Source organism: Oryctolagus cuniculus, chromosome 7 (assembly GCF_051225735.1).
Source record: "Oryctolagus cuniculus isolate XC-2025 breed Fujian yellow rabbit chromosome 7, ASM5122573v1, whole genome shotgun sequence".
Classification (NCBI taxonomy): domain Eukaryota; kingdom Metazoa; phylum Chordata; class Mammalia; order Lagomorpha; family Leporidae; genus Oryctolagus; species Oryctolagus cuniculus.
Genome location: NC_142873.1, coordinates 38,849,368 through 38,873,021, shown reverse-complemented (window position 1 = coordinate 38,873,021; position 23,654 = coordinate 38,849,368). Strand labels below are relative to the sequence as shown.

At 44.1% G+C, this 23,654-nt stretch overlaps 1 protein-coding gene across 2 annotated transcripts in view; it reads right to left on the bottom strand.

Annotated features, from left to right (window-relative positions):
• Positions 1 to 23,127, bottom strand: part of SLAMF1 (signaling lymphocytic activation molecule family member 1) — a 37,837-nt gene extending 14,710 nt beyond the window's left edge. The window contains exons 1-3 of one of the 2 annotated variants that reach the window (XM_002715225.6): positions 22,912 to 23,127; positions 13,518 to 13,856; positions 10,722 to 11,012 (exon numbers count right to left, since the gene is read on the bottom strand). In XM_002715225.6, coding sequence (XP_002715271.1) covers positions 10,722 to 11,012; positions 13,518 to 13,856; positions 22,912 to 22,987 — 706 coding nt within the window. In that variant the 5' untranslated portion in view covers positions 22,988 to 23,127. The remainder of the gene's footprint in view (positions 1 to 10,721; positions 11,013 to 13,517; positions 13,857 to 22,911) is intronic. The other variant, XM_089299709.1, reaches the window with a different exon arrangement.
• Positions 23,128 to 23,654: the final 527 nt, after the last annotated feature.

The window sequence follows — 23,654 nt, the reverse complement described above, 5'->3', positions numbered from 1 at the left end:
ATGTCCTGGCTGCTCCACTTCCAATCCAGCCCACTGCTAATGGCCAGGGAAAACAGTGAAAGATACCTGGGGAGGAGAGGCAAGATGGCATAACAGGGAGGGAGCTTACTGCTCTAGTCTTGGGGAAGACAAAAAAAAAATAAGGAGAGAGAGCAATCTCAGGGTAGAGTAGGGATAAAACAGCAGAGGCAACTCCATGCAAATTAGAAGGACAATGGATCTCTATGGAGGGTGTGGACTCACACAACTCAGGACCCCAGCAGCTGAGAGTGAGGTGAGACCAGACTGCAGCAGCCCAAGGTACAGGAGATAAAACTGCTGGAAGAGCCTGGTATGAGTCAAGCTTGGAGCTCTGTGGGTGACAGTGTACCTGCCAACCTGGAGGGGAAAAGATGGGGGCACATTTCTCTCTCCCCAACCACCTGGCACTGGCACTGGCATCTTGTAATTAGCTGAGAGGTGGCGGGTGCCATTTTGGACATATGTAACAGCTACAACAACTTGTGTCCATGCTCTCAGCAACCAGACAAGAGGAGATGCTTGAGTCTGTCCATCTGGGAGAATTGACAGGTGCTCCTGACGGTAGGAGCCTTGTATGCCAGGACTGTGAAAACACTGTGGCTGTATGTGAGGGAACAGGGTGTGGCTGGGTCCTTGGGCAGTCACTGTGGGCAGTTCTACATGCTTGGGGCTCCTTGGTTTCCCTGGTGAGGGTCATTGCTGTGGGATCCATCTTCACACCGAGGACTGCACAGATCCTTTGTATGGTTCTTGTGGCAGCACGGATGAATACTGTATGCACGGGGCCTAGCCCCCAGGCCTTGGTCTCCTTGGAGGAGAGGAGGTGAGCATGAGACTACACCAACAGAGTAGATTAAACCTTCCCTCTAATAAAAGAAAGAGATTTATCACACCCTATTTGGGTTCACCTTGGACACTCCCCTCATTCTGGAGCACTTAACAGAGATCTCTGGCCACATCCAACACATACTCCACTAATCCAGAGAGGCATAGTCCAAAGATATAAGCCACCACAGGAGGAAAAAAACCAATAAGTATCTCCACACATGCCTAAAAATAAATGCAGAAAATCAAGAAACAACAATAAGGAAGACAACATGACACCCCCAAAGGAACACAACAACACTTCAATACCAGAATTTGAAAATGAAGAGATGGAAGAAATGCCAGAAACAGAATTCAAAAGATTGATCATAGGATGACTTAGAAGCAATCAGATCTTCTGTATATTAAGATAATCGAAAATGAATCTTGATGTGAATGGAAGGGGAGAGGGAGTGGGAAAGGGGAGGGTTGTGGGTGGGAGGGACGGTATGGGGGGGAAGCCATTGTAACCCATGAGTCGTACTTTGGAAATTTATATTCATTAAATAAAAGATAAAAAAGAGAAGTAATCAGAATCAAATTCATGAATTAAAGAAACCCACACATGAAATGAATGATAAATTTTCCCATAGGATTGAGATTTTAAAAACAAATCAAAGTGAAATTTTGGAAATGAAGAATTCAATAGATGAAATTAAAAATGTGATGGAAAGCCTTAACAGACTTGGTGAGGCAGAAGAAAGAATATCTGAGTTAGAAGACAAATCTCTTGAAATTTCATAGTCCAGCAGAAGTAGGAGAAGGAGAAGGAGGAGGAGGAGGAGGAGGAGGAGAGGAAGGAAGGAAGGAAGGAAGGAAGGAAGGAAGGAAGGAAGGAAGGAAGGAAGGGAAATTTGGAAACTAAAAACCAGTGTCAGAGATTTATGGGATATTACCAAATGACCCAACATACAGGTCTTAGGAATTCTTGAAGGCATGGAAAGATAGAATGGATTAGAAGACCTTTTTAATGAAATAATTATAGAAAACTTCCCTAATTTGGAGAAAGAAAGGGATGTCCGAGTACAGGAAGCACATAGAATTCCTAAGACATATGACCAGGAAAGATCATCACCACGAAGCACTGAAGTGAGACTCTTCACAGTCAAACATAAAGAAAAGATTCTAAAATGTGCACAAGAGAAACGCCAGATTACTTTCAGAGGATCTCCAATTAGACACACAGCTGATTTCTCATCAGAAACCCTACAGGCTAGAAGAGAATGGTGAGCTATATTCCAAGTGTTAAGAGAAAATAACTGTTAACCCAGAACACTGTATCCTGCAAAGCTCTCATTTATGAATGAAGGTGAAATAAAGACCTCCCATAATAAACAGAAATTGAAAGAATTTGTCACCACTCACCCAGCCTTACAAAAGATGCATAAAGATGTGATGCACACAGAAACACAGAAACATGGTCATCACCATGAAAGAAGGTGAAGGCAGAAAATCTCCTGGTAAAAGTACAAAGGAAATCCAAGGTAAACAACAGGAATATTTATGGAAAAACAGCAGGGCCAAGTTGTTACTTATCAATAGTCACCTTGAACGTAAATGGCCTCAACTTTCCAGTTAAAAGACACAGACTGGGGGCCGGCACTGTGGCATAGTTGGTAAAGCCGCCGCCTGAAGTGCTGGCATCCTATATGGGTGCCAGTTCGAGTCCTGGCTGCTCCACTTCCAATCCAGCTCTCTGCTATGGCCTGGGAAAGCAGTGGAGGATGGCCCAAGTCCTTGGGTCCTTGCACCCACATGGGATACCCATAAGAAGCTCCTGGCTCCTGGCTTTGGATCAGCCCAGCCCCAGTAGTTGAAGCCACTTGGGGACTGGGGAATGAACCAGAGGATGGAAGACTTTCTCTCTCTCTCTCTCTCTCTCTCTCTCTGCCTCTGTGTCTTTTTAACTCTGCTTTTCAAATAAACAAATAAATCTTTTTAAAAAAATACCCTTTTTCAGCAATAGACCGATCAACCAGACAGAAAAGCAGCAAGGAAACAATAGTTAATTGATACTATAGACCAAATCGACCTAACGAATATCTATAGAATTTTTCTTTTTTCTTTTTTTAAGATTTATTTATTTATTTGAATGACAGAGCTACAGAGAGAGGTAGAGAGGTAGAGAGAGAGAGAGAGAGAAGTGTCTGGGATACAAACTGGTGCCCATACAAGAGGCCAATGTTGCACGCAGTGGCTTTACCTGTTATGCCACAAGGCTCACCCCAAGCAGATAATTCTAAAAATACTCCTGAATTTGAACAAAGCATAAGATTTTGATGACTGCTGAGGCTGCTCTGTGAACCTGATGGGGTGTGCTGTGAACAGCCCCATGCTCCCATGGGCTGACCACTCTGAAAGGCCAGGAATCCTCTGTGTACAGTTGTGTGGGCCAGAGAAGGAGACTGAGTCAAGGCTTATGCTGTGACCAGCAGGGACCAAGGAGAAACCTTCCAAATACTAACAGAAACAGCACAATCAGCAGCTGAAGCTTAGTGTTTCTTTCAAGCCCCGGAACTGACCCCACAAACAGGTGAGAGGACATCAAAAAGTTCATGGAAAAATGGAATTAAAGGACAGATTTACTTCAGTGCAAAAAATTTTTGAAACCCATGCTTAGTTTTGTAATTAATCATTTTCCACAAACTTTTTGAAGATCCCCTGATGATAGCACTTACTCTTTTGAGACCATTTCCTCTTTTTTCTTCCATCACATGTATTTTGGGAACTTCTAAAGTAACAGCTAATTTGAGGACAAACACTTCAATCACTGATATCATTTCAAAAGATAATATTTATCTCAAATTTCATTTGAGATGAAAAAATGTAAAGCCAATAAATAAACAAGGTAGGCAGGCTACTCATAGCCTTGGGGCCTCAGTCCCTTCATCTGCAATACGAGCATAGCAACATTCAGCTCGCAGAGTTGTTCCGATGAAGTAGTAACCTACAGAAAGCTTCCCGAGAAGTGCCTGGAACCTGCTATGTGGTCAGTGGGCATTGACTCCTTCTACTAGTCTCACTTCCCCAATTCCTTGGAGACCAGAGACCATCTCACATGTAATACTTCCTTGGAGGCTTTCTTATGACTCAGCGCATGATAGGTCTTCGGTAAATTCTTCTGCTTGATGGGAAAGACAGTAAGACGGGTGTGATCTCAAGTCCAAAGAAGTCTCCTCACTGATATCCAGAGCTGTTCTTGTTCCATCCTGCCCTTTGCTTATGACTTAATTTCCCTATCTGTGCTGCAGGTTCAGTTAATTTTACTCTCCGTGCTTACTCACTTGGTGCTATATTCTAACTGTGATGTTTATATGGGAACCACGTGTCAGGAAATCTATGCTGTGGGAATTCATATAAATGTGGACAAAATGCGACTTCCCAGCTTGTTGGGACCAGGCTGTCTATGATTTTTGTCATTTCTGAAGAAAATTTCCTGGGTTCCTCTAAGTCCTTGCTCCTATTCTTCCTACTCAGTGCTGTCTTGGGTTCAAGCCTCAGTACCTTCACCAACTCCCACAAACAAACAAAAACAAAAGAACCCTACACCAAGACTTCTATGCATAAGATTTCCGGGTCTTGGGAGCAGACTCCATCGTGTTCCAGGCAGCTTTCATCACCTAACAGCGTCAGATCTTTTCTTCCTCTTTTTCTGTAGATTAACATATCTCCCTTTCTCATACAGAATCATCCAACACACACTCAGATTCCTTGCCTGGTAAGGTATGGAAGTTCCAGCTGAACCCTATGAAGGTAATTCTTGTAGCTTATGGGGGGACTACTCAATATATACTTGATGAACTAAATTAAATTAAGTCAGTGGCCATTCGAATAGGTATGGTGGAAGAGTGTCATGAACCCTTTATGAAGCATAATCTCAGTGACCAACATGGGGAGGTTTCAGGGTCACCTTCTTAATGGCCTAAGGCAGGAGTCGGAGCGAAGGGGCAATGACCTACTAGGCTTTTGCTTTATAAGAACGAGAATGGAGCCAGGAGGCAAGTGTGTGTCTCTGCCTGCAGCAGGTCACCTGTGCTTCAAAACCACCATTTCCTGGGGCAGAAACTCCATGTCTCATTTCTTCCTCTTTTTTGTTCGGTCACGTGGGGAGGCCTTCAGGTGGTGATCTCACATCCCACCGTCCTTCATTCACAAAGAAACACTGCCTGAACACTCTTGGACCAGAGGTCGGGGGCCTTTCCCCGCTGGAGTCTCTCAGAGGGGGCTGCGCAGGCCGGTTGAGAACTCCTGTGTGGCTTAAGAGGACGACTTCACATCGGGCTCCACCCTGCGGCCCTCTCCTCTGGCGGTTGTGGGAACTGGGCACGTAGCCACGCCTCCAAGGAAAACGCCAGAGGCCCTTTACGGTCTGCAAGTCTGTTGCCCTAGAAACGTGAAAGCTTCCCTCTCCTCAGCTCCCCAAATCTTATTTTTAAAGGAGGGTAAAGGAGAACATAAAAAAGAACCTGATAAACAAATGTAGTTCACCCCCAGGAGACACAGAGACGCTCACGTAACGGCCCTAGAGTACCGGATCTCTTTCCTGCCTTTGATGTGGTTCTGTCAGCAAGGCTGCCAGCGTGGAGCGCGTCTCCTTGAAGTCGGCCATCTTCAAGAGAGATTTTGTTGGCGGTTTCCACTCAGAATTGGGGGTGGGGAAGGATGCTCACGAACTACATACTAATTTAAGGTCTGGGACCAGCCAAGTAAACATTTTTTACAGAGTCAACAGCTTCTGGAAAAATTCATTATGCCTGCCTATCCCACTTAGCATTGTGTTGTTGGGGCTACTGACTGTGCCCCCAATATTGCTTCTCTCATTTTTTTCATGGTAATGCAAGTCTTGTCCAGGCACGTGCTTCCCAGCTAAACCACATTTCTCAACTTCCCTTTAGCAGGTGTAACCATGTGACAATGCTCTGGCTGATGACATGTGCCCAGGTTCCATGCTTCCACCACGATCTCAGGCTTGCTAGACTGGGAAGACTGTGGAATGGGCCTGGCCCCCGTGCATAGAACATTTGGGTGACTCTAACAATGGGATCTCCCTGTTTGAGGAAATGGCTTTGTGAGAAAGGGGGAGCCCCTAGAGTTGACTGGCAGGTGTCAACCCTTTCTTCCACCCAGCTAACTCAGACTTGCTGAGCTAGCTTTTTGTTAATATACTGAAAGAGGTCTCCTTTTCAAGATGAGCTTCCAGGGGCATTCCCTTCTAGTTGATTGTCACAGGTTTTATATTAACTATCCTAGCACAGACATGACTATTTAGGAACACTGTGATTAAGGGCACCGGCAAGTTGCATGCTGTCCAGCGCTGACCCACATCAACATCCTTCACATGACCTAGATAGACGGTTTTGTTGCCCACTAGGATTGGACTTTGCAATAAAACTGCTTCATTATTAAAGACATTATTGTGTTTCTTACTGAAAAACGCCAAAATATCAATGGGAACAAATATGACTATAAGAAAAACAGCCTGGAAAAAATGCCATTTAAAAGAAAAAAAGATTTCAAGAAAAATATGTTTTTCTGTGGTTTAGCTTGAGTGAGTCGTGTCAAAAGATAGTGCTGACATGGTGTCCTGTTTGGTCTAATTACATCATTAACAAGTTTGAGGTTTTCATTAATGAACGTGAAAAATACCTTAAAACCATTGTCCTGTTTATGTATGGTGGCCTCTAATAAGCCTGGTTGTCCCAGCATTTCACCCTGAGGCTGTGGCTTCCCTTTGAGTGCCCGTGAAAGAAATCTACTTTAGACAAACAATCATGGCTGTGGTGCGGGTATCGGCATCTCTTGAAAGATCAGGGCAGCCAGGTCCCTCCATAACTAGTTTCTCTTCTACTTCTTTCCTGCTTCAGTCTATTCTCTCGTGACTGAATTTCCTCTCTGAAATACAAAATTGATGGGATTACTGTATTTAAAACTCTATTAGTTCCCATCACTTAAGGGATAACACAGAACAAGACCCAGCTGGCTCTGCTTTTCTCATTGCTTGAAGTCTTTTGTCATCTTGGATAATTACTATTTATGCCTGAAACCCAGTTTATGTCACAGCCTCTGTGACGTTCTCCCTAATTCCTTGATATAGTGTTAACAGTATCCCTCCTTTTTGTTACTTTGCCTGCATTGCTGCTTTGCACCTGTCTCACACTGTAATCTAGGGTTCCATTTATGGAGCTATCTCATTCCTAAGGACAAAGATCATGTCTTCCTCATACTTGTGCACTCAGCATTGAGGACAGTGCTGCAACATAAAACCTCAATGAATGTCAAACTAAGAACAGTGCCTTAAGAATTAGTGGTGTTCATTTGCAGACACAAATAAATGTACCAATAAAACTCTTTTTTTCCAATAATTTAGACAACATGGTGAACTGGGAAGGACATAGAGCAAACTAGCTGTGTGATCTGCTTTAGATATGGTATAGTCTCCCAGCCCCAGAGGAGATGTCCTTGTGTTACAGGTTGAATTGTGTTTTCCTCAAATTGACATGTGACCTTGTTGGGAAATAGGGTCTTTAAAGAGGTAATCAAGTTAAAATGAAGCCATTAGGAGAGTGCTAGAAGTTTAATTGTGCCTCTTCCTCCAAATTAATATGTTGACATTCTCATGCCCAATTTATCAGAATGTGACTGTATTTGGAGATAGGGCCTTTTTTTCTGGAAACAATTAAGTTAAAATGAGGTCACAAGGATTGCCCCAATCTACTCTTACTGGTTTCCTTATAAGAACAGGAAAGAAAGACCATGTACACACACAAGGAGAAGGTGGCACCTGCAAGTCAAGGAGAGTGGCCTCAGAAGAAACAAAACCAGCTAAGACCTTGATCTTGGGAGTCTAACCTCCAGACCTATGGGACAGTAAATTGTTTAACCCATTTAGTTTGTAGTGCTTTCTGGTGACAACCCTAACAACCAATACTCCTTGGCAACCCTTTACTAGCAGTTCCTATTGACATACACACACAATGATTCACAGACCATCCATCTGGTAGACACTTCACTAGCTCACCTTTTTCATCTTTCAGATGATTAAGCAGGCTTAAGGGAAGGACATAGCTGCCTTATGGCGGGTAGCTCTCTTGATGACGGAGCCAAGATTGTGATGGGGCTCTTGCCACAGTGCTATGTCTCTGCTGCTTCTTGTCCCTCCACACCAAGTTATAGATAAGAGCTGCCTCATAGTCAGTAAACCTGGTTCAGACTAGTGGATTCTCAGTCCTCAAAGTGGCTTAGGTGCAAATAGTATCTTCACATGTCTCCGTAGGCTGTTCTGGGCCCAGAGCCCCAAGCATAAACTTGACGGTTCATCAAGACTTTGGTGTACACTAGTCACATTCTTGTGAAACCGCATGGAGAAGCATGATAGAGCTCTCTTCCTTTTAAAGGATAGGCCAAGACAAAGCATTGGGTGCCCTGTCTTTAATAGGGCTGCAATAACCAGAGTTATGCTGCTAGGGTAATGGCTACCACTTCCTCCCCACCAAGGGAAAAAAACCACATTTTCATTATGATTTATAAAGTATTTAGGTGCACTGTCTCTTACACTAATACTAGTGAGAATCCCAGGATCAGAGAACCCAGCCCCATTGCTTGCTGTGTAAAACCTTGCCCAACTTTTTCATACTTTTGCTCCTTCATCTGTAAAGAGGGGATAGCAGTCTATCAAGATGATTTGGCTGCTAGGAAGATGTGATGAGAAGCCACATAACTGTTAGTTGTCATTATTTGTAGATGAAGAAGCTAAGCCTCAGAGAGGTTGAATGACTTCCTCTTCTAAGTAGAAAATGCAGCATTAGATCTAGGAGCTCAGGGGCCTCATTCTGTAAACTGTCTGTTATGCAACACTGCTCTCCTGGTCCTGCTAGCCTATTCTGAGCAACTGTGTGAAGGGATAGAGGTTTGAGCTGGAGAGATAGCCTCTGATTATGGTTTGTCTGCAAGTGGCCAGACACATGCAGTTTGTCACACAGATGGTTGGCTTGCCATAAAATGGTTGGGTGAGGTGCCATCCAGCTTCTTGAAAGGGGGATTTTCCCAGCTATCCACCTGGTAACAATCCAGGGGGTCTCATGGCAGGAGGTGCTTTGCTGAGCACATAAGCTGGCTGGATTCTGGTAACCTGGCCACCCCATGGTCACCAGGTCTACTGCGGGCAGAGGTTTCCTTGGAATGACTCCTATATTCCCTCAGTAGACACAGAGAAGAGAATGTCAGGGCATAAGCCTTGCCATGCCTTACAGGGCCGGCAGCATTGTCCTGCTGCCCCTGAGCCTGCTTGAGACAGGGACACAGGATCTGTTGGTGTGACGGAGGCAGTGTTCAAGCCTGTTTCTAAGTAGTTAGATGAACTTACTTATTCAGCTCTCTCTTCCTTTTGGTAACAGAACAATTATGCTTTCTTTCTAGAAAAAACAGAAGACTGAGGTTTCACTGCTAGCTCCACTCTTCACAAGATGAAGAAACTTGAGGAGGGCATGTAACATTACGAATGTCAATTTCCAAATCTGTAAAGTGAGGATAATAATTCCTATCTAACAAGGTCACTGCAGGGGTCAAAAGAGGTCATACGGTTGAAAGTGCTTTGTTAATAATCAAGTGCTTTGCAATTGATCAGTGTTCCCTCCAACTAGAGTCCGACGTCTCTCTGACATCCCTGGCTCTCTGACCTCCCTTGGGATTCTGTTTATTACATAAGATGAGGTCTTTCATTATGTCCTGCGTTATTACTGAGCATTTTTAACATCTATAATAGTTTTATTAAAGTCGTTGCTATTTTTATCACTTTTCTTATTTCTAGGTCTTTTTTATTTCCTTTCTTATCTTATTAATGTAAAGAGAACAGGTCTTATGTTTTTCATAGATAATAATTCTAAGAAGATAACAGTACCTCCTTCCGTCCCTCCCTCCTCAATACCCGCCTCCTTCCTTCCTTTCTTTTTTTCCTTTAGTTTTTGCAATAACATACTTTCAATTTAGTGTATAATCACAAGCTTAATGCACCACTAGCCATAGTGTTCAACAAGTAAAAAGTGGAAAAACCACTGTTCCACAGGAATACAGACAAGAGTTATAAACAATAATCAAATAATAAGATAGCGGTTTCATTCTTACACGTTGTTTTTGTATTCTACATTAACTGCCACATATCAGATAAAAAATATGATATTTGTATTTTTGGGGGACTGGCTTATTTCAGTAAGCATAATGGTCTCCAGTTGCATCCATTTTGCTACAAAATACAGGATTTCATTCTTTTATATGCCTGAGTAGTATTCATTGTGTGTGTGTGTGTGTATATATATATATATATATATATATATATATCACATTTTCTTTAGCCAGTCAAGTCTTTAATACACATGGGAGGACAGCAGAGCTCACATTGCGTATCTAGTCCTGATACCTGCAGTGTAAGGGGTCAACAAACACATGCTGATGATGTTGAAGTGCCCCACCAGTACAGAAGCATGGACTTGGGAGTCAAGATCTGCCACCTGCAGTCCTTTTCCCCAGTCACTCCTACAGATTGGAGCCAGGGCAGGAGGCAGAAGGGAAGGATCACACCTTGGAGACCTGGGCTCTGGGTCTGGCTGCATCATTTCCTCTGGTTCTCGCAACTCTGTCCTGAGCATTATAATGTCATCCAGGTCAAGATGAGCATGCGCTCCCTGAAAGCACACAGGGGAGGCTTTTGCAAACCGTAAAGAAAATTAAAAGTGTGGTAACCAACAGGAAGGCCATGGTGGCGTAAGCAGGGCAGGTGGCCCAGGTGGCTACGGAGCCCTTGCTCATTATTGCAGTGCACCAGCTGCCACAGGCATACTCACCTGAGGAGTCTGACCTGCAGATAGACCACGGGTTGAAGGCCTGGGAGCGGGAGCTGACCGGGTTGCTCACGGTGCAGTTGTAGATATTGTCAGCATGCTGGGGGCCAAGGGTGAGGTGCAGGAGGTGGGAGCTGTTGGCTGAGCCCAGTGGGTGGAGGCCTTCCTTCTTACTCCAGTTGTAAGCCACATGGTCCCCTTTCTCCACCGTGCAGGCTAGCATCAAGCTGCAGGTCCCGTTCTCATTCTCCTGGGTCCTGTTTAACACTTTAATTTCTGGAGTGGAGACCTGCTCTGTCAGGAGGGGGAGGAAGGGAGCCATCACTGACATGAACCCCTTGAATTCTCCTTATTAGAACTCGGTACAGCACTTTTCCCTCCCCGAGGGGCTTTAGTGTGGTTCATCTGCCGTGGGAACAACTGCTTCACCCCACCTCTCACTCCCCACTACACTACCTTGGGATAAAATAGAGAATTTAGTTTTTAGTTTTTGTTCCCTTCGACCAACACTGATGGGGATCTGCTTGTACTTCCTGATGTTCTTGATCTAGATTGTTCTCCTGTGTTATATAAGTGTGCTTTACTGTCAAGTCATCCCCCATGGGTTTTACTTGACTTCAAGTAGTATCTCTTAGACCCCAAAGGATGACTTTTTTGTGGTGATGTTTCATCATTGTGTGTGTGTGTGTGTGTACAGCAACTGCTTTTGTGTGTATGAGGTAGTTCTCTGTGACAGCCATAGGCCTCTTAATCTATTCCTCTCTAACACCATAAAATAGGCAAGGGAAGAGGGAAAACCTGTTTATTTATGAACTACACCAGGGCAAGCACACTGCTGGTGTTTCACATTCATCATCTTCTTTAATCTTCTCAATAGCTATTGTCTGGTCATAATTATTTCCATTTCACAGATGAGGAAACTGAGTCCAAGAGAGGTAAAACATACTCTTTACCTATTGGGAGGTTTGGGGACATTCTGAATGCACTGTTTGAAGGAAAAGGAATGCTGGGGCAGAGGAGGCTTAGGGTCGGTAGTGACATCCTTGCTCTAGTTGCCTGAAGATTTTAATGAAATGAGAGATAGGTGGAGTCCCTTATATCCCAGCATCAGCAACAAGGAAGTCACGTTGAACAAGTGAGAAAGTCCCATGTGGCTATCAGAATTCCTGTGAAGCCAGGTGAGCCTCTAGGTCTCAGCGACACAAACTCTAGGTGCTTTCAAGTGGAATTGGCAGTTAAAGGGGTTCAAAAAGCTTCTGGCTTGGGATTAGCTGGGTCTGAGTTCTAATTTATGTACTGCAACTAAGCAATGTTATGACCAGAGCCCGCATTCGATTAAGAACAAGGCACATCTTAATTGTTACAGTGATCATATTAAGTGTTAAAGTGAACATATAGATAGGATTAAGTGTTAAAGAGATCATATAAATAACATCAAGTGCCTGGTAATAATAATAGACAGAATTAAAAAGGAGAAAAAGGAGGGAATGTCCAACATGGGAAGCAGTCTACACAGCAGACTCCTAGAATTACAATTGCTATAAATAACACCCTGATATCAGAATCAACCCTTAAGTCTTCCTATCTGGCTGAAAGGCCTGTGAGAGCATTTCAGGCATGGAAAGCCAATACACTGTGGCAAAAAATATCCTACATGAAGGATCTCTGTGAGTGAGACCCCAGTAGAAAGAAGGGGCCATCAAAGAAGAATGTACTTTTCTCTGAAGGGAGGAGAGAACTTCCACTTTGCTTGTGGCCTTGTCCAAATACTGATGGAGTTTGTGGTCACAAAAGGCTTCCATAGTCTTAGCAGCTCATGACAAGAGCCTTGGGTGATCACTGACATCATAAATAAGAGTGTTAATTGTTAAATGAACAACAGAAGTCACTGTGCACTTATTCCCCATGTAGGACCTCTGTCCTTAATGAGTTGTACTATGAGAATTAACTGCAAAACTTGTACTCAAAACGTATATTGTGTGTGTGTGGGTGGGTGCAAACTGTTGAAATCTTAACTTAGTATAGAGATGGTCCTCTGTATATAAAGTTAAACTAAAAATGAATCTGAAGAATGGGATGGGAGAGTAGGTGGTGGGAAGGGAGTAGGGGTGGGAGGGCAGGTATGGAGGAAAGAACCACTATATTCCTAAAGTTGTACCTATGAAATTTGCATTCATTAAATAAAAACTTTGAAGAAATAAAACATTATTCATTTCCAAAAAAAAAAAAAAAAGAAGAAGAAGAAGAAGGTGCTTTCTCCCCGCAGGGAGGTGTGGTTTTGTGCCAAGGGGCAGGCTGGGTGTGTGGTGTGTGGGCTGAATTTCATCTTTCTTCACCCAAAGCCCCTAGTGCAGTGAGCCACCTACACAAGCAATGTGTGAGCATGTGCAAACCACCTCTCTCTGGATTTCAGTGTCCCCATCTGTGAAAGAGAACTTGGGTTTGATCAGTTGTATTCTAACTGGAAAAACTTACTTTTGTCAAGTAAAATCTTCCTTGCAAACCAAGACTCTTGGGGCTCTAGACCCCTGAGCCCCCAGGCATCTGGACCCCTTTCCTTTGGGAAGTCTGGGGAGGGAGAGCAACGGCTATTCAGCTGCCACGCACATGCAATTTAGGAAAAAGAAAGATAAACTCTGAAGCCTCTTCCATGAAGCACAGTTTTGACACCCCCAGACTAGATGATCTCTCAAGTTTCTTCTAATTCTGAACACCCTTTGCTTCTGAGAAAGGCCTGTATTCTTGGACGGGGGACCTGGTTGGCCCTCCAGTCTGGATTGGGGAAGTCCCCATCATTACCATAAAGACTTAGCTGCACACAAAATTGCTGGACTGAAGTGTTTTCTTCCAGGCTCAGAAAGTACCATCCCTCATGCTCCTTCCTGCTTTCCAAGAGGCCCAGTTTCAGGTCTTCTGGATGAAACCGATAACCATCCTCTACGTATTCTGGAGAGCCCCCTTCAGACAGATCCAGAGACACGATTTTCCTCTTGACGCTGCTCTCTGGTGATTTTGCCACGGTGACAACAATGCGAATGCTTTTGTTCATGCTCTTATTTATCCTTTCATTTGTCAGAGGCAGCAAAATATTGCTTCCCAACTGCTGGACGCTCTTGGGGCAGTCCATCACGCCCCTACCTGTGGGAGCGAGGAGAGAATGCTTTATCATGGAGCCCTCCGAGGATCACATTAAGTCTGCGCATCAGGAATGACAAACTAGGGTATCTCTTACTTCCTCTTGGGGCTATCCCTGGTGTGGCCAGATTCTTAGGGGTCTACAGTTCCCACAAAGGCCCTCACTGCATTACCCATATTTAAAAATTCCCCATAAAAATCTTCACATGGCCTAATACACTGGGTTTCTATGGATTCATGTGTATTGTTGTGTGTGTGTGTGTGGGTGCAAACTGTTGAAATCTTAACTTAGCATAGAGTTGGTCCTCTGTATATAAAGTTAAATTAAAAATGAATCTTAAGAATGGGATGGGAGAGTAGGTGGTGGGAAGGGAGTAGGGGTGGGAGGGCAGGTATGGAGGAAAGAACCACTATATTCCTAAAGTTGTACCTATTAAATTTGCATTCATTAAATAAAAGCTTTAAAGAAATAAAACATTATTCATTTCCAAAAAAAAGAAGAAGAAGAAGGTGCTTTCTCCCCGCAGGGAGGTGTGGTTCTGTGCCAAGGGGCAGACTTGGTGCGTGGTGTGTGGGCTGAATTTCATCTTTCTTCACCCAAAGCCCCTAGTGCCGTGAGCCACCTACACAAGCATTGGGTTTCTATGGATTCATGTGCATTGTTGAGGAACTCAAAAAAGCACAGAAAAGTTGAATGAGTGCCTTAAAGATACGTAGCTGGTGAGTGGCAGAGTCAGGACTAGCACCCAGGCCTGCTGGTGCCCCTGCCAGGGTTCTCATCACCATTGGGTGTACCGAGTGAAGGAAGAGAAGCAACCAACAATGATTCTGAACTCAGAAGCCCAGAGGACCACAGTGAAGGAAGCATCATCTCAGATGAGGTAAATAGAAACCTGAGGGAAGAGTTGGGAAGATGTTGAGCTCAGTTTTTTCAAGGTGTGCCATTCTTGCTCTCCAAAAACCCCTGAGATAATTAAAACTACCAAGGGTGAGATATTATTTTATTTTTTCAAAAAAAGCTGAACCAACAAAGATTGGGAAAATCACACCCACAAACCCTGAAAACCTTTCAAACCACCATAAGGGATCCTCTGCTGATTATTTAACACCTCCTTTCTGCTCAAACCCACAACCTGCCTTGCTCCCACTTCTTGTAGCTGATGGTCTTGCTTTTGATCTGACTGAAAATAAAAACTGAGGAAATAAAAAGAGAATTTCTGCTTGTACCACCCCAAAGCAGCCCACCTCACTGGAAGGAAGGTCTCCATCCCCACTGAATGCCGGGACCTTCCCTGCTGGAGCTCTTCCCAGCTCAAGGCTTTGATTGTGCAATCGCCCCTTCCCTTGCATTGTCACTTTCCTACTGGCATGTTTCCATCTGCATTCAACACACAGATATGTAATTCCCCTCTCTTAGAAATACCTTTCCTGATCCCAGATCCATCTCCAGTGACCTCCTCATTGCTCTGTTTTCAATTTTTTAAATTTTTCTTTCTTTATTTTCATTTTTTTTGAGAGGTGCACACACACTGACATCCAAGAGACAGAGACAGGAATCATCCATCTGCTGGTTGACATCTCAATTGCCTGTGACTGGGCTGGGCTGAAGCCCAGGGTCTCTCACGGGAGGGGCAGGGACTCAACCACTTCAGCCATCATCTGCTACCTCTCAGGATGCCATGTGGGCATCTCAGTGGAGTCTTAACAGCTGCACCAAACACTCTCCCCTCTGTTTTTCTGTATAGAAGGGCCTTTAATGTTTATTTCTACTTTCTGTTCCCGTTTTCTGACCCACATTTCCTTGTCTCCATTCCAAGCAGGTGTTCTCTGCTACTCACTGGAGCCACCCCTATCAAGGTTAGTGTCTGTCTTCTCCATGTAGCCAGGTCAATTCTCCACCATTATCTGACTCGCTTTCTTGGAAGCTCTTGACGGCTCATCGCTCCCTCCTAGGAGTACTGTCTTCATTTGGCTCCTGGAACACCACACTCTTCTGATTTTCCTTCTACTTCATTTGTTCTGCCTTTTCTATTTCCTTGGTGAAGACCTTCTGCTCTCAGCTCTCTAAATATTGGTGCATCCCAGGGCTAGGTACTCACAGTTCTTTTCTTTTTCTACACTCATTGTGTTTCTCACCCAGTAGCACAGTTTGGAATATTCTGGAATGTTTACAGAGTTATGTTTCCTACCCAGACCCTTCGCTCTACTCCCGAGTGCTTTCATTGATCAGTACTTGGAGGTCTGAGGGCATCTGAAACTTCTCAGCAAATGAACTCCTGACTCCACAGCCCCTTCTGCAAACATTAGACCTCAGCCAGCTTCTTTTTCATTGCAAGCACTCCAGACTCTTTTCCTTCTCCACACTCTACTTCAGTCTAACAGGAAGTCCTGTTGACCCTCAATTTAAATGGACTTCTGGCATCTGAGCACTCTGCACCTTTTTTTTCTATCACATCATTGTAGGCCTGGGGAACAAGCGCTGTCTTTAACTGACTTCGCTGCATCCATACAACAGACAAAGTAGAACCTTTAAAGCCATGCCTGAGTCTTGTCTTCCTTCTGCTTTTAAACTTCCAGAGTCTTCTGGCATTCGTATAATAAACTCCATAGTCCTCGAAATATACAGGTTCAGAACCCCCTTGCACCCTGTCCCTGGCACCACTCCAAATCCATTTCCTGCTTTTGCTCATTGCCCTGTGGTCACATTGGCTCCCAGGTCCCATCAAGAACATTTATATCTCAAAGCTTTGCAATTTTCTCTTCCTCTCTTTGGAAATCTCTTCCTGTACATGCATGGATATTTCATTTCCCAGTTTATTTTAAGTTTCTGCTCAAAAAACTATGCCCTCTGAGAGATTTTCTCCAATAATTGTACAAAATAGCCTCCCCTTTATTGAACTAATCAATGCCTGATGTAATAATGTGTATTTGTTTATTTTTATATTTCCAACTAGAATGCAAATCCCTCAAGAAGAGTTTCATTTCACTTGCTGTTTTGTCTGTAAGTCTCACAATATGACTTGGCCGGCACCGCGGCTCACGAGGCTAAACCTCCGCCTTGCGGCACCGGCACACCGGGTTCTAGTCCCGGTCGGGGCGCCGGATTCTGTCCCGGTTGCCCCTCTTCCAGGCCAGCCCTCTGCTGTGGCCCGGGAGTGCAGTGGAGGATGGCCCAGGTCCTTGGGCCCTGCACCCCATGGGAGACCAGGAGAAGCACCTGGCTCCTGCCTTCGGATCAGTGCGGTGCGCCGGCCGCGGCGGCCATTGGAGGGTGAACCAACGGCAAAAGGAAGACCTTTCTCTCTGTCTCTCTCTCTCTCACTGTCCACTCTGCCTGTCAAAAACAAAAACAAAACAAACAAAAAAACAAACAAAAAACAATATGACTTGGTGTTTAAGAGGCTTTTAATAAATATCTGTTCAGCCTACAAATGCTGAAAACTGTATTACTTTTCTAAAATCTCTTATTTAGTTTTACCTATTATGTATATAACTGAACTTAACCATAATCTAGTGTTTGTAAAAGAAGGGGCCCATGACTCAGACAGCGAGCATAGATTGTTCTGGTTGATAAGAAAGCAGAGGAGCTAAATAAAACCGTCTACTTAGGTAAGATAGCTACTGAGAAAAGACCTTCCACATTATACTTGGGGCTAAGATGGGATAGGAGAAAACTGACCAAACTGGCCAAAATGTTCTTGATAACAAAATGCCCTAAAATCCCAACACTGTCAAATAAAGGGCCCAACTAATATGAGATTCAGTGATTGGGAAAAAAGAAAAAGTAATCTACTTGAGTTAAAATCAGGATTGGAATGCTAAATACATACTTGCTAAAGAAAAGTGAAAAAGGAATAAAACATTTGCTTTGTTAAATAGTGTTAATACATCTTCCTTAAACTAAAGTGCTCTCTGTTGTTTGATGAGTTAAGGGATGTTACAGTAGTCATTATTATTTTTACATAGATAATAGGGAAGACTTTGGACTTTCTAATCCACACTTTGACTGTCTGGTGATGTGGCTCTCTGATTGTCACATGTCTGAATTGTAGGCATAGTGCCCAAGAAAGTGAACTCTTGAATTCTGAACCTAACTTCTCTCTATAAAGGAGTAAGAGAAAGTCTAGAGTCACGTGCAAGTGTGGATCCCTGCACTTGTGTACCAAAAATTGTGTGTATCAGCACAGGCACATTTTACTGGGAGTGTATCTGTCAGTGTTATCTCTCGGAAGCATCTGAGATTCAGAACAAGATTAAGAACCCCTTTGATAGCTTTTTTTCAAGCCTAATTTTGACATGGAGAAAAAAAGAATGAAAATTATTCTGATTCTCAGACCATAACCCTTCACCCTCCCACAAATCTCCCACGTGCCCTTTCTCCCTACCTAAACCTGCAGGCTCTTTCTTTGAACCACAGTTGCTTTCCGAACTTGGAATTGGAGGAAGGGAGAAAGAAGATACAAGATGGAGTATGATGTAGCCAAAAATAAATGAATGAAAGAAAGAAAATATAAAGAGACAGAGGGAAAGAAAAAGGAGGGGGAAGATAAGAAGGAAAGGCTGAGAGGTTTGCGCACATAGGGAGTGGAATCAAAATTCATCAAGACTGGAGACCCTATCACCCCTCAACCCACACAAAGAATGATGATGTAACACCAGAGTGTGTGAGTGGCCAGGTCTGCAGGGGGTACTTGAGATCATCCCCACCTCAGCGCAAGTGGAAAAATCAATGGGGACTTGAAAGTGGCTCATCAACCTCGTCAAGTGGAGTCCTTGCTCCTGAAACGTCTGACTGTCTGATAAGTGTTTTCCAGGGGCCCTGTGATTCAGTCAGCCCCTGTTTACTGAGAGTTGGGGAGGAAACATTTAGAGCTGTTGCCACCAACTCACTTTCCTTCATGGGTAATTCTACTTAGAAAGTAGAGTGATTCACAGGGGACCATGGATATTGGCCTGACATTAGTAGAATTTAGCCATCCCTTCCACAAGCTGGGATTCTACCTAATGATAACTTTTGAGGGGGCAGAGAGACCTGGTTCTGATACTTCACATGTACTTTTAGCAAACTTTTTACTGCCTTTCTTTGAGGTAGAGAAGAGACCGGACTTACTGACTCCAATTGTTCTTACAGTAAATGGAGGTCTAGAAAGAAAAAGATAACTTGTCTCAGTCACTTTTTAAACTCCAATTTCAATTTCAATCCTGACTGTACTTCCAATTCCTGTTTCTTACTAATGAGCAGCCTATGAGGCAGCAAACAATGGCTCAAGTACTTGAGTAACTGCTACCATGTGGAAGACCCAGATGGAAATCCAGACTCCTGGCTTTGGCCTGGCCCAGCTCTGGCTATTGCAGACATTTAAGGAGTGAGCCAGTGGATGGAAGACCTCGCTCTCTCTCTCTCTCTCTCTCTCTCTCTGCCTTTCAAAATAAACAAATAAATAAACTAAAGCCCAATCAGTCAAACTCCTATTCCCATTCCTTGATGCTACTGGGAGTGCTGGATCTTTTCTTAGACTATCTGTGCTTATTATTCCCCAGCGTGAAAGCCTATAACCACCCTTTATCTGCCTGGCTGACACCTTCCACCCTCCACACCTCTTTCTTAGGGAAGACTTCTCTGACTGCTAGCACAGATTTGGTTTTTCTGCCTCATGCTCTCAAAGCACTTTGCATCTCTCTCTCACATCATTTATCACCTTTCTAACTCTGATTCAAGGTCTGTCACCTTTACTCCATTCTACAAGCTTCTAAGAGTATGGACTGTGTCTGTTTTATTCACTGTTGTATCCCTAATACTCACCTGGGACAAAGCATGAGCTTAGTAAATCCTGCAGCCCAAGTTGATGAGCAAAACAGAATGAGATGAATGAATGGATAAGTGGATAAATGACAACACAGAAATATAATTCTCCTCTTTCTACAATAATTATGTATTTGACTTTGTCTTTATAACATCCCTAAAAGGTATAGTATGGGGGGAAATAATGGGAACCCCTTTCCCCACTTTCTGGGTGAAGAGATGGAAGCATATTAGCTATGACCTCTAAGTTTTTGGTACAACGAATCTCTTGCTTTTCCCCCTCAACCCCTACAATCCTTCACCTCTGCACTTGTACCTTCAGGTAGAATACTCTTTTGCAAGTCCCATAAAAATCCAACCTACTAGACCTACTCACATATCTAGAAAGACACATAAGAAACTGGTAGCAGTGGTTGCCTTCAGCAAGGGGCATGGAAGGGAGATGAGTCTTCACTTCACATATTGTTAAAGTTTTATAGACGAACATTATATTCTTATAATAAACAGGTTAGCTTAAAAAATCAAGTGAAAACTGGCATGGTGAAAAAAATCTCTACCCACTTTCCAAATTCTAGATAAAATATTTCTTAAATGCTCTCCACAATCTATAATTTTTATCAACATTTCTCACCATTTGAGAATGCTATACTTCCGTGTAATTCAATCCAACTCACACAGTTCAATTATAGAACGCATATTCTAACTTATACCATGAGAGCTGGATGCAAATTTCAGCATCATCCCCGCTTTCCAGGCATAATGTTCTCCAGTTTCATTCATTGAGATCTCCGGTGTCAGGTTGTATGAGCATGGAGAAACTGTTAAATTACTCCATACCTCTCCTCCCTTTTTTATAAATTTGTAATGGTAATAATGATAATACATCTCATAGCATTGGTGTGAGACGTAAATGACAGATACACACAAAGCACTTAGAACAGTGCCCGGTACATAGCAAATATGAAATGTGTACTAACATTCTTCTTTCAACAAACATTTCTGGATGCACTTTCACATACAAACAACTGTGCCAGGGGCTAGGCAGTGGCTGTGATCATTCTATTTGCTTTCTCCACACTTTGTACAATGCTTACCATATCATGTTTTCTTAATAGATAGCTGCTTAAAAGATATCACCCAAAGTCCATCTATGGATAAAACCAAAATGTCCTGGTGTTCTGATTTCCACTCCAGTCCTGGAGTTAGTTTAGATGTCACAGTAGGAAAGCTTTTGGGAACTACAAGCACCTAGATCAACATCCTGGAATACAATGGACCATTAAACACACAAGGTCAGGTCAAGGCTAGAACTGTATGCTTGCTTCTCACCTCTTAGCCCCTGTATGTGAAGAGGATGAGGAAGTCCTGCATGGAAAAAGGAAAAAATCTTTTTTGGGTTTATCAAGTTTAACAAATGTACCACCATAGTAGGAGGTATGGATAACAGAAGAGGCTCTGTCTGTGTGGGGCAGAGGGTTTTAGGAAACCTCTGCCTTCTGCTACATTTGCTGTCAACCTAAACCTGCTCTAAAAATAAAATCTTCTAAGAAAAATTTCCTTGGTGGGAGCTGGGAAGGGGACATGTGAATTTTTAGGCTTTTATGATTTTGACTGGGAATTGGAAGTTGAGCTGAGCAGAGATGGAAAGGAGAGTGTTGCTGATTTTACAAGAATCAAACCTTGGTTGGGTAAATCTGTCATGACTGACCTGTCCCATTTGCAAAGTGTTTCCGTCTGGGTTTTATTGGGGTTTCACAAAAGGGTGCATATTTGAAGAGAAAGACTGAAAAAATTTTGTATACATTTCAGAAGATGGAACACAAGTGAAGGAGCAGCAGCCAATTGAGCAGACACGCCTTCTGGGGCTGGGCCATTTCTCCCTCACCAACTACCTCCAGAGCCGCTGTAAGCTGTATGAGAAATACCTTGAGCTGGACTGACCAGTGTAACTGACTTGACCATTCAAATAAGCATGGAGACAGAAAATCCAACCGCTAGGACAATCCATCATTCCTTACAGTCACACACAAGCATGCCAAAAACCTAAGTCACAAATGAGGTACAACAAGGGAAGCTTGGCTCTCCCTGTGATCACTCTAAGTGGTCCAGTGTGGCCTTCTGAGCCCTGTGTTCAGTTGTCCCTTTTCTAGATCCCACAAGTAAGAACTCTGATTTTGTTGATTCTGCAAGAGAGTGAGGCCATGGAAAGGCCTCTTTACCTGGGAGACTGGCACGAGGTAGATCCCACACACGGCTTCCCTGCATCCCTCATAGATCCCGGGGCTTTTCCTGCCAAAGTCTATGATGGATCTGTGGTCTTGAAAACCCCAAAAACACCCTGGGCCTCAGGGTTTCCCCCTGCCCCTTTCTCTAATGCCTCCTCTATTCCAGGTTGCCTCCCAAAGTCTAACTTAAGTCGCAGGGGTGTAGGCAGGAGATCCTTCTCCTCCTCATGCCAACAGCCTAATGTCTATTTTCTTGTTTGGCATTTTTTTTTTTTAATCTCAAGCCCTGAAACTACTAAGCAGAAAAAAATAGTTTGCCTTGAGAGGCAGACAAGCCCAGCTCCAAAGTTTCAGCTGCCATCTGGCTCTACTGCTGAAGCCACTCTGACCCTGAGGGCTTTCAATTTGCATTTCCCACATACTGTAACCAGCCTTGGGTTCAGAAATCCCAATATTACCCCCTTCTGTTGCTTTGGAAGCTTCTCTTCCAAGAAAGTAGCCACCAGTATGACCACACTGAGGCCACTGTTTTTGTTCTCAACCAAAGGCCTGGGGTTTTCACTTCTTACCCTTTCTTCTCACTGTAGCCCTTGCTTTTTGTTGGGCCAGATTCTGGTTTGTGTGCTTGTATATGTAAGCATTCAGACAAATCATATCCTAGGGATCTGTCCCCCAAAGCCTGGGTCTTGCCGAAGGGTAGTCATGCAAAATCAACCCGCTTGGATAGGACCCCGGTGAGAACCTCTTGTGATGAGAGGCTGGTTTTGAGTGTGACAGATGCCTTTGGCTAGGAGCTCCTGGTTTCCTTGGAAACTAGGGTTGATGAGGTTAAGGCAGGGAACCCAAGGGCCCAGGAACTCATAATGGTCCTTCCTCCTTAAAGAGGCAGTCAAAACTCACAGCCAGTCCCTAAGGAAGAGGCAGCTGACCCACAGTCCCCAGCCCCTATGCCTTCTCTCCATCCACAAGGCTATGCTGGTCCCCAGCAGCTAGCTGTGGGACTCAAACCCCTAAACAGAAGAACACTCACCCGCTACGTAGCTCAGTCCAAAAGCCAGGGACAGGACCAGCAGGAGGCTCCAGGAGAAGTACCCCTTGGTATCCATCAGCCAGCGAGGAGAGGGAAGGGGGCCTGGCCGGGAGCCCGGCGGCCGCTCGCAGGCACGGCAGCAGAAGCGGGCTGCGTGTCAGCAGTGCTGCCTCTGCTGTCTAGTTTACACATCAGCAGCCAGCAGGTTCCTGAACTAGCTTCCTGTCTCACTTGGGACTTTTTCTGCCTGTGTCTCGAGGATTGCTCATCTCTCTTCAGGCCTGAAGTCACTTTTTGTTCTCAAGAAACACGTACGAGTCAGGCACTTACATTACTGGAGCCGGGAAAAGGGTTGTGTAGTCATCCCGGCCAAACCCCCGAGTGGGGTTGAAATGGGCTCCCTTCCTACTCTCCTTCGCTGTCTCCAGGAAATGGATGTCATGACTTCTCTGAGCAGTTCCCTCTGACAACTCTTCTAAGAGTGCAAAGAAAAGAGGGAGTTTCGTCAAGCCAAGCCTCAAATGTGCCAGCTCCAAGCTCAACTTAGATGACTGAATTTTATTGAACTGATAGAACTCTTCCTATGCATTTGCCCTATAATCTCAGAGAACACTTCTGCCTGCACTCCAGCCCTGGTGCCACAGGCACAGAGAGGTGGGGTGGGGGGTGGGGGTGTGGATTTCTTGGCAGAAATCCAGTTTCCCTGTGGATACAATGTGCTGGAATATAGTGAGCCCTGTGCC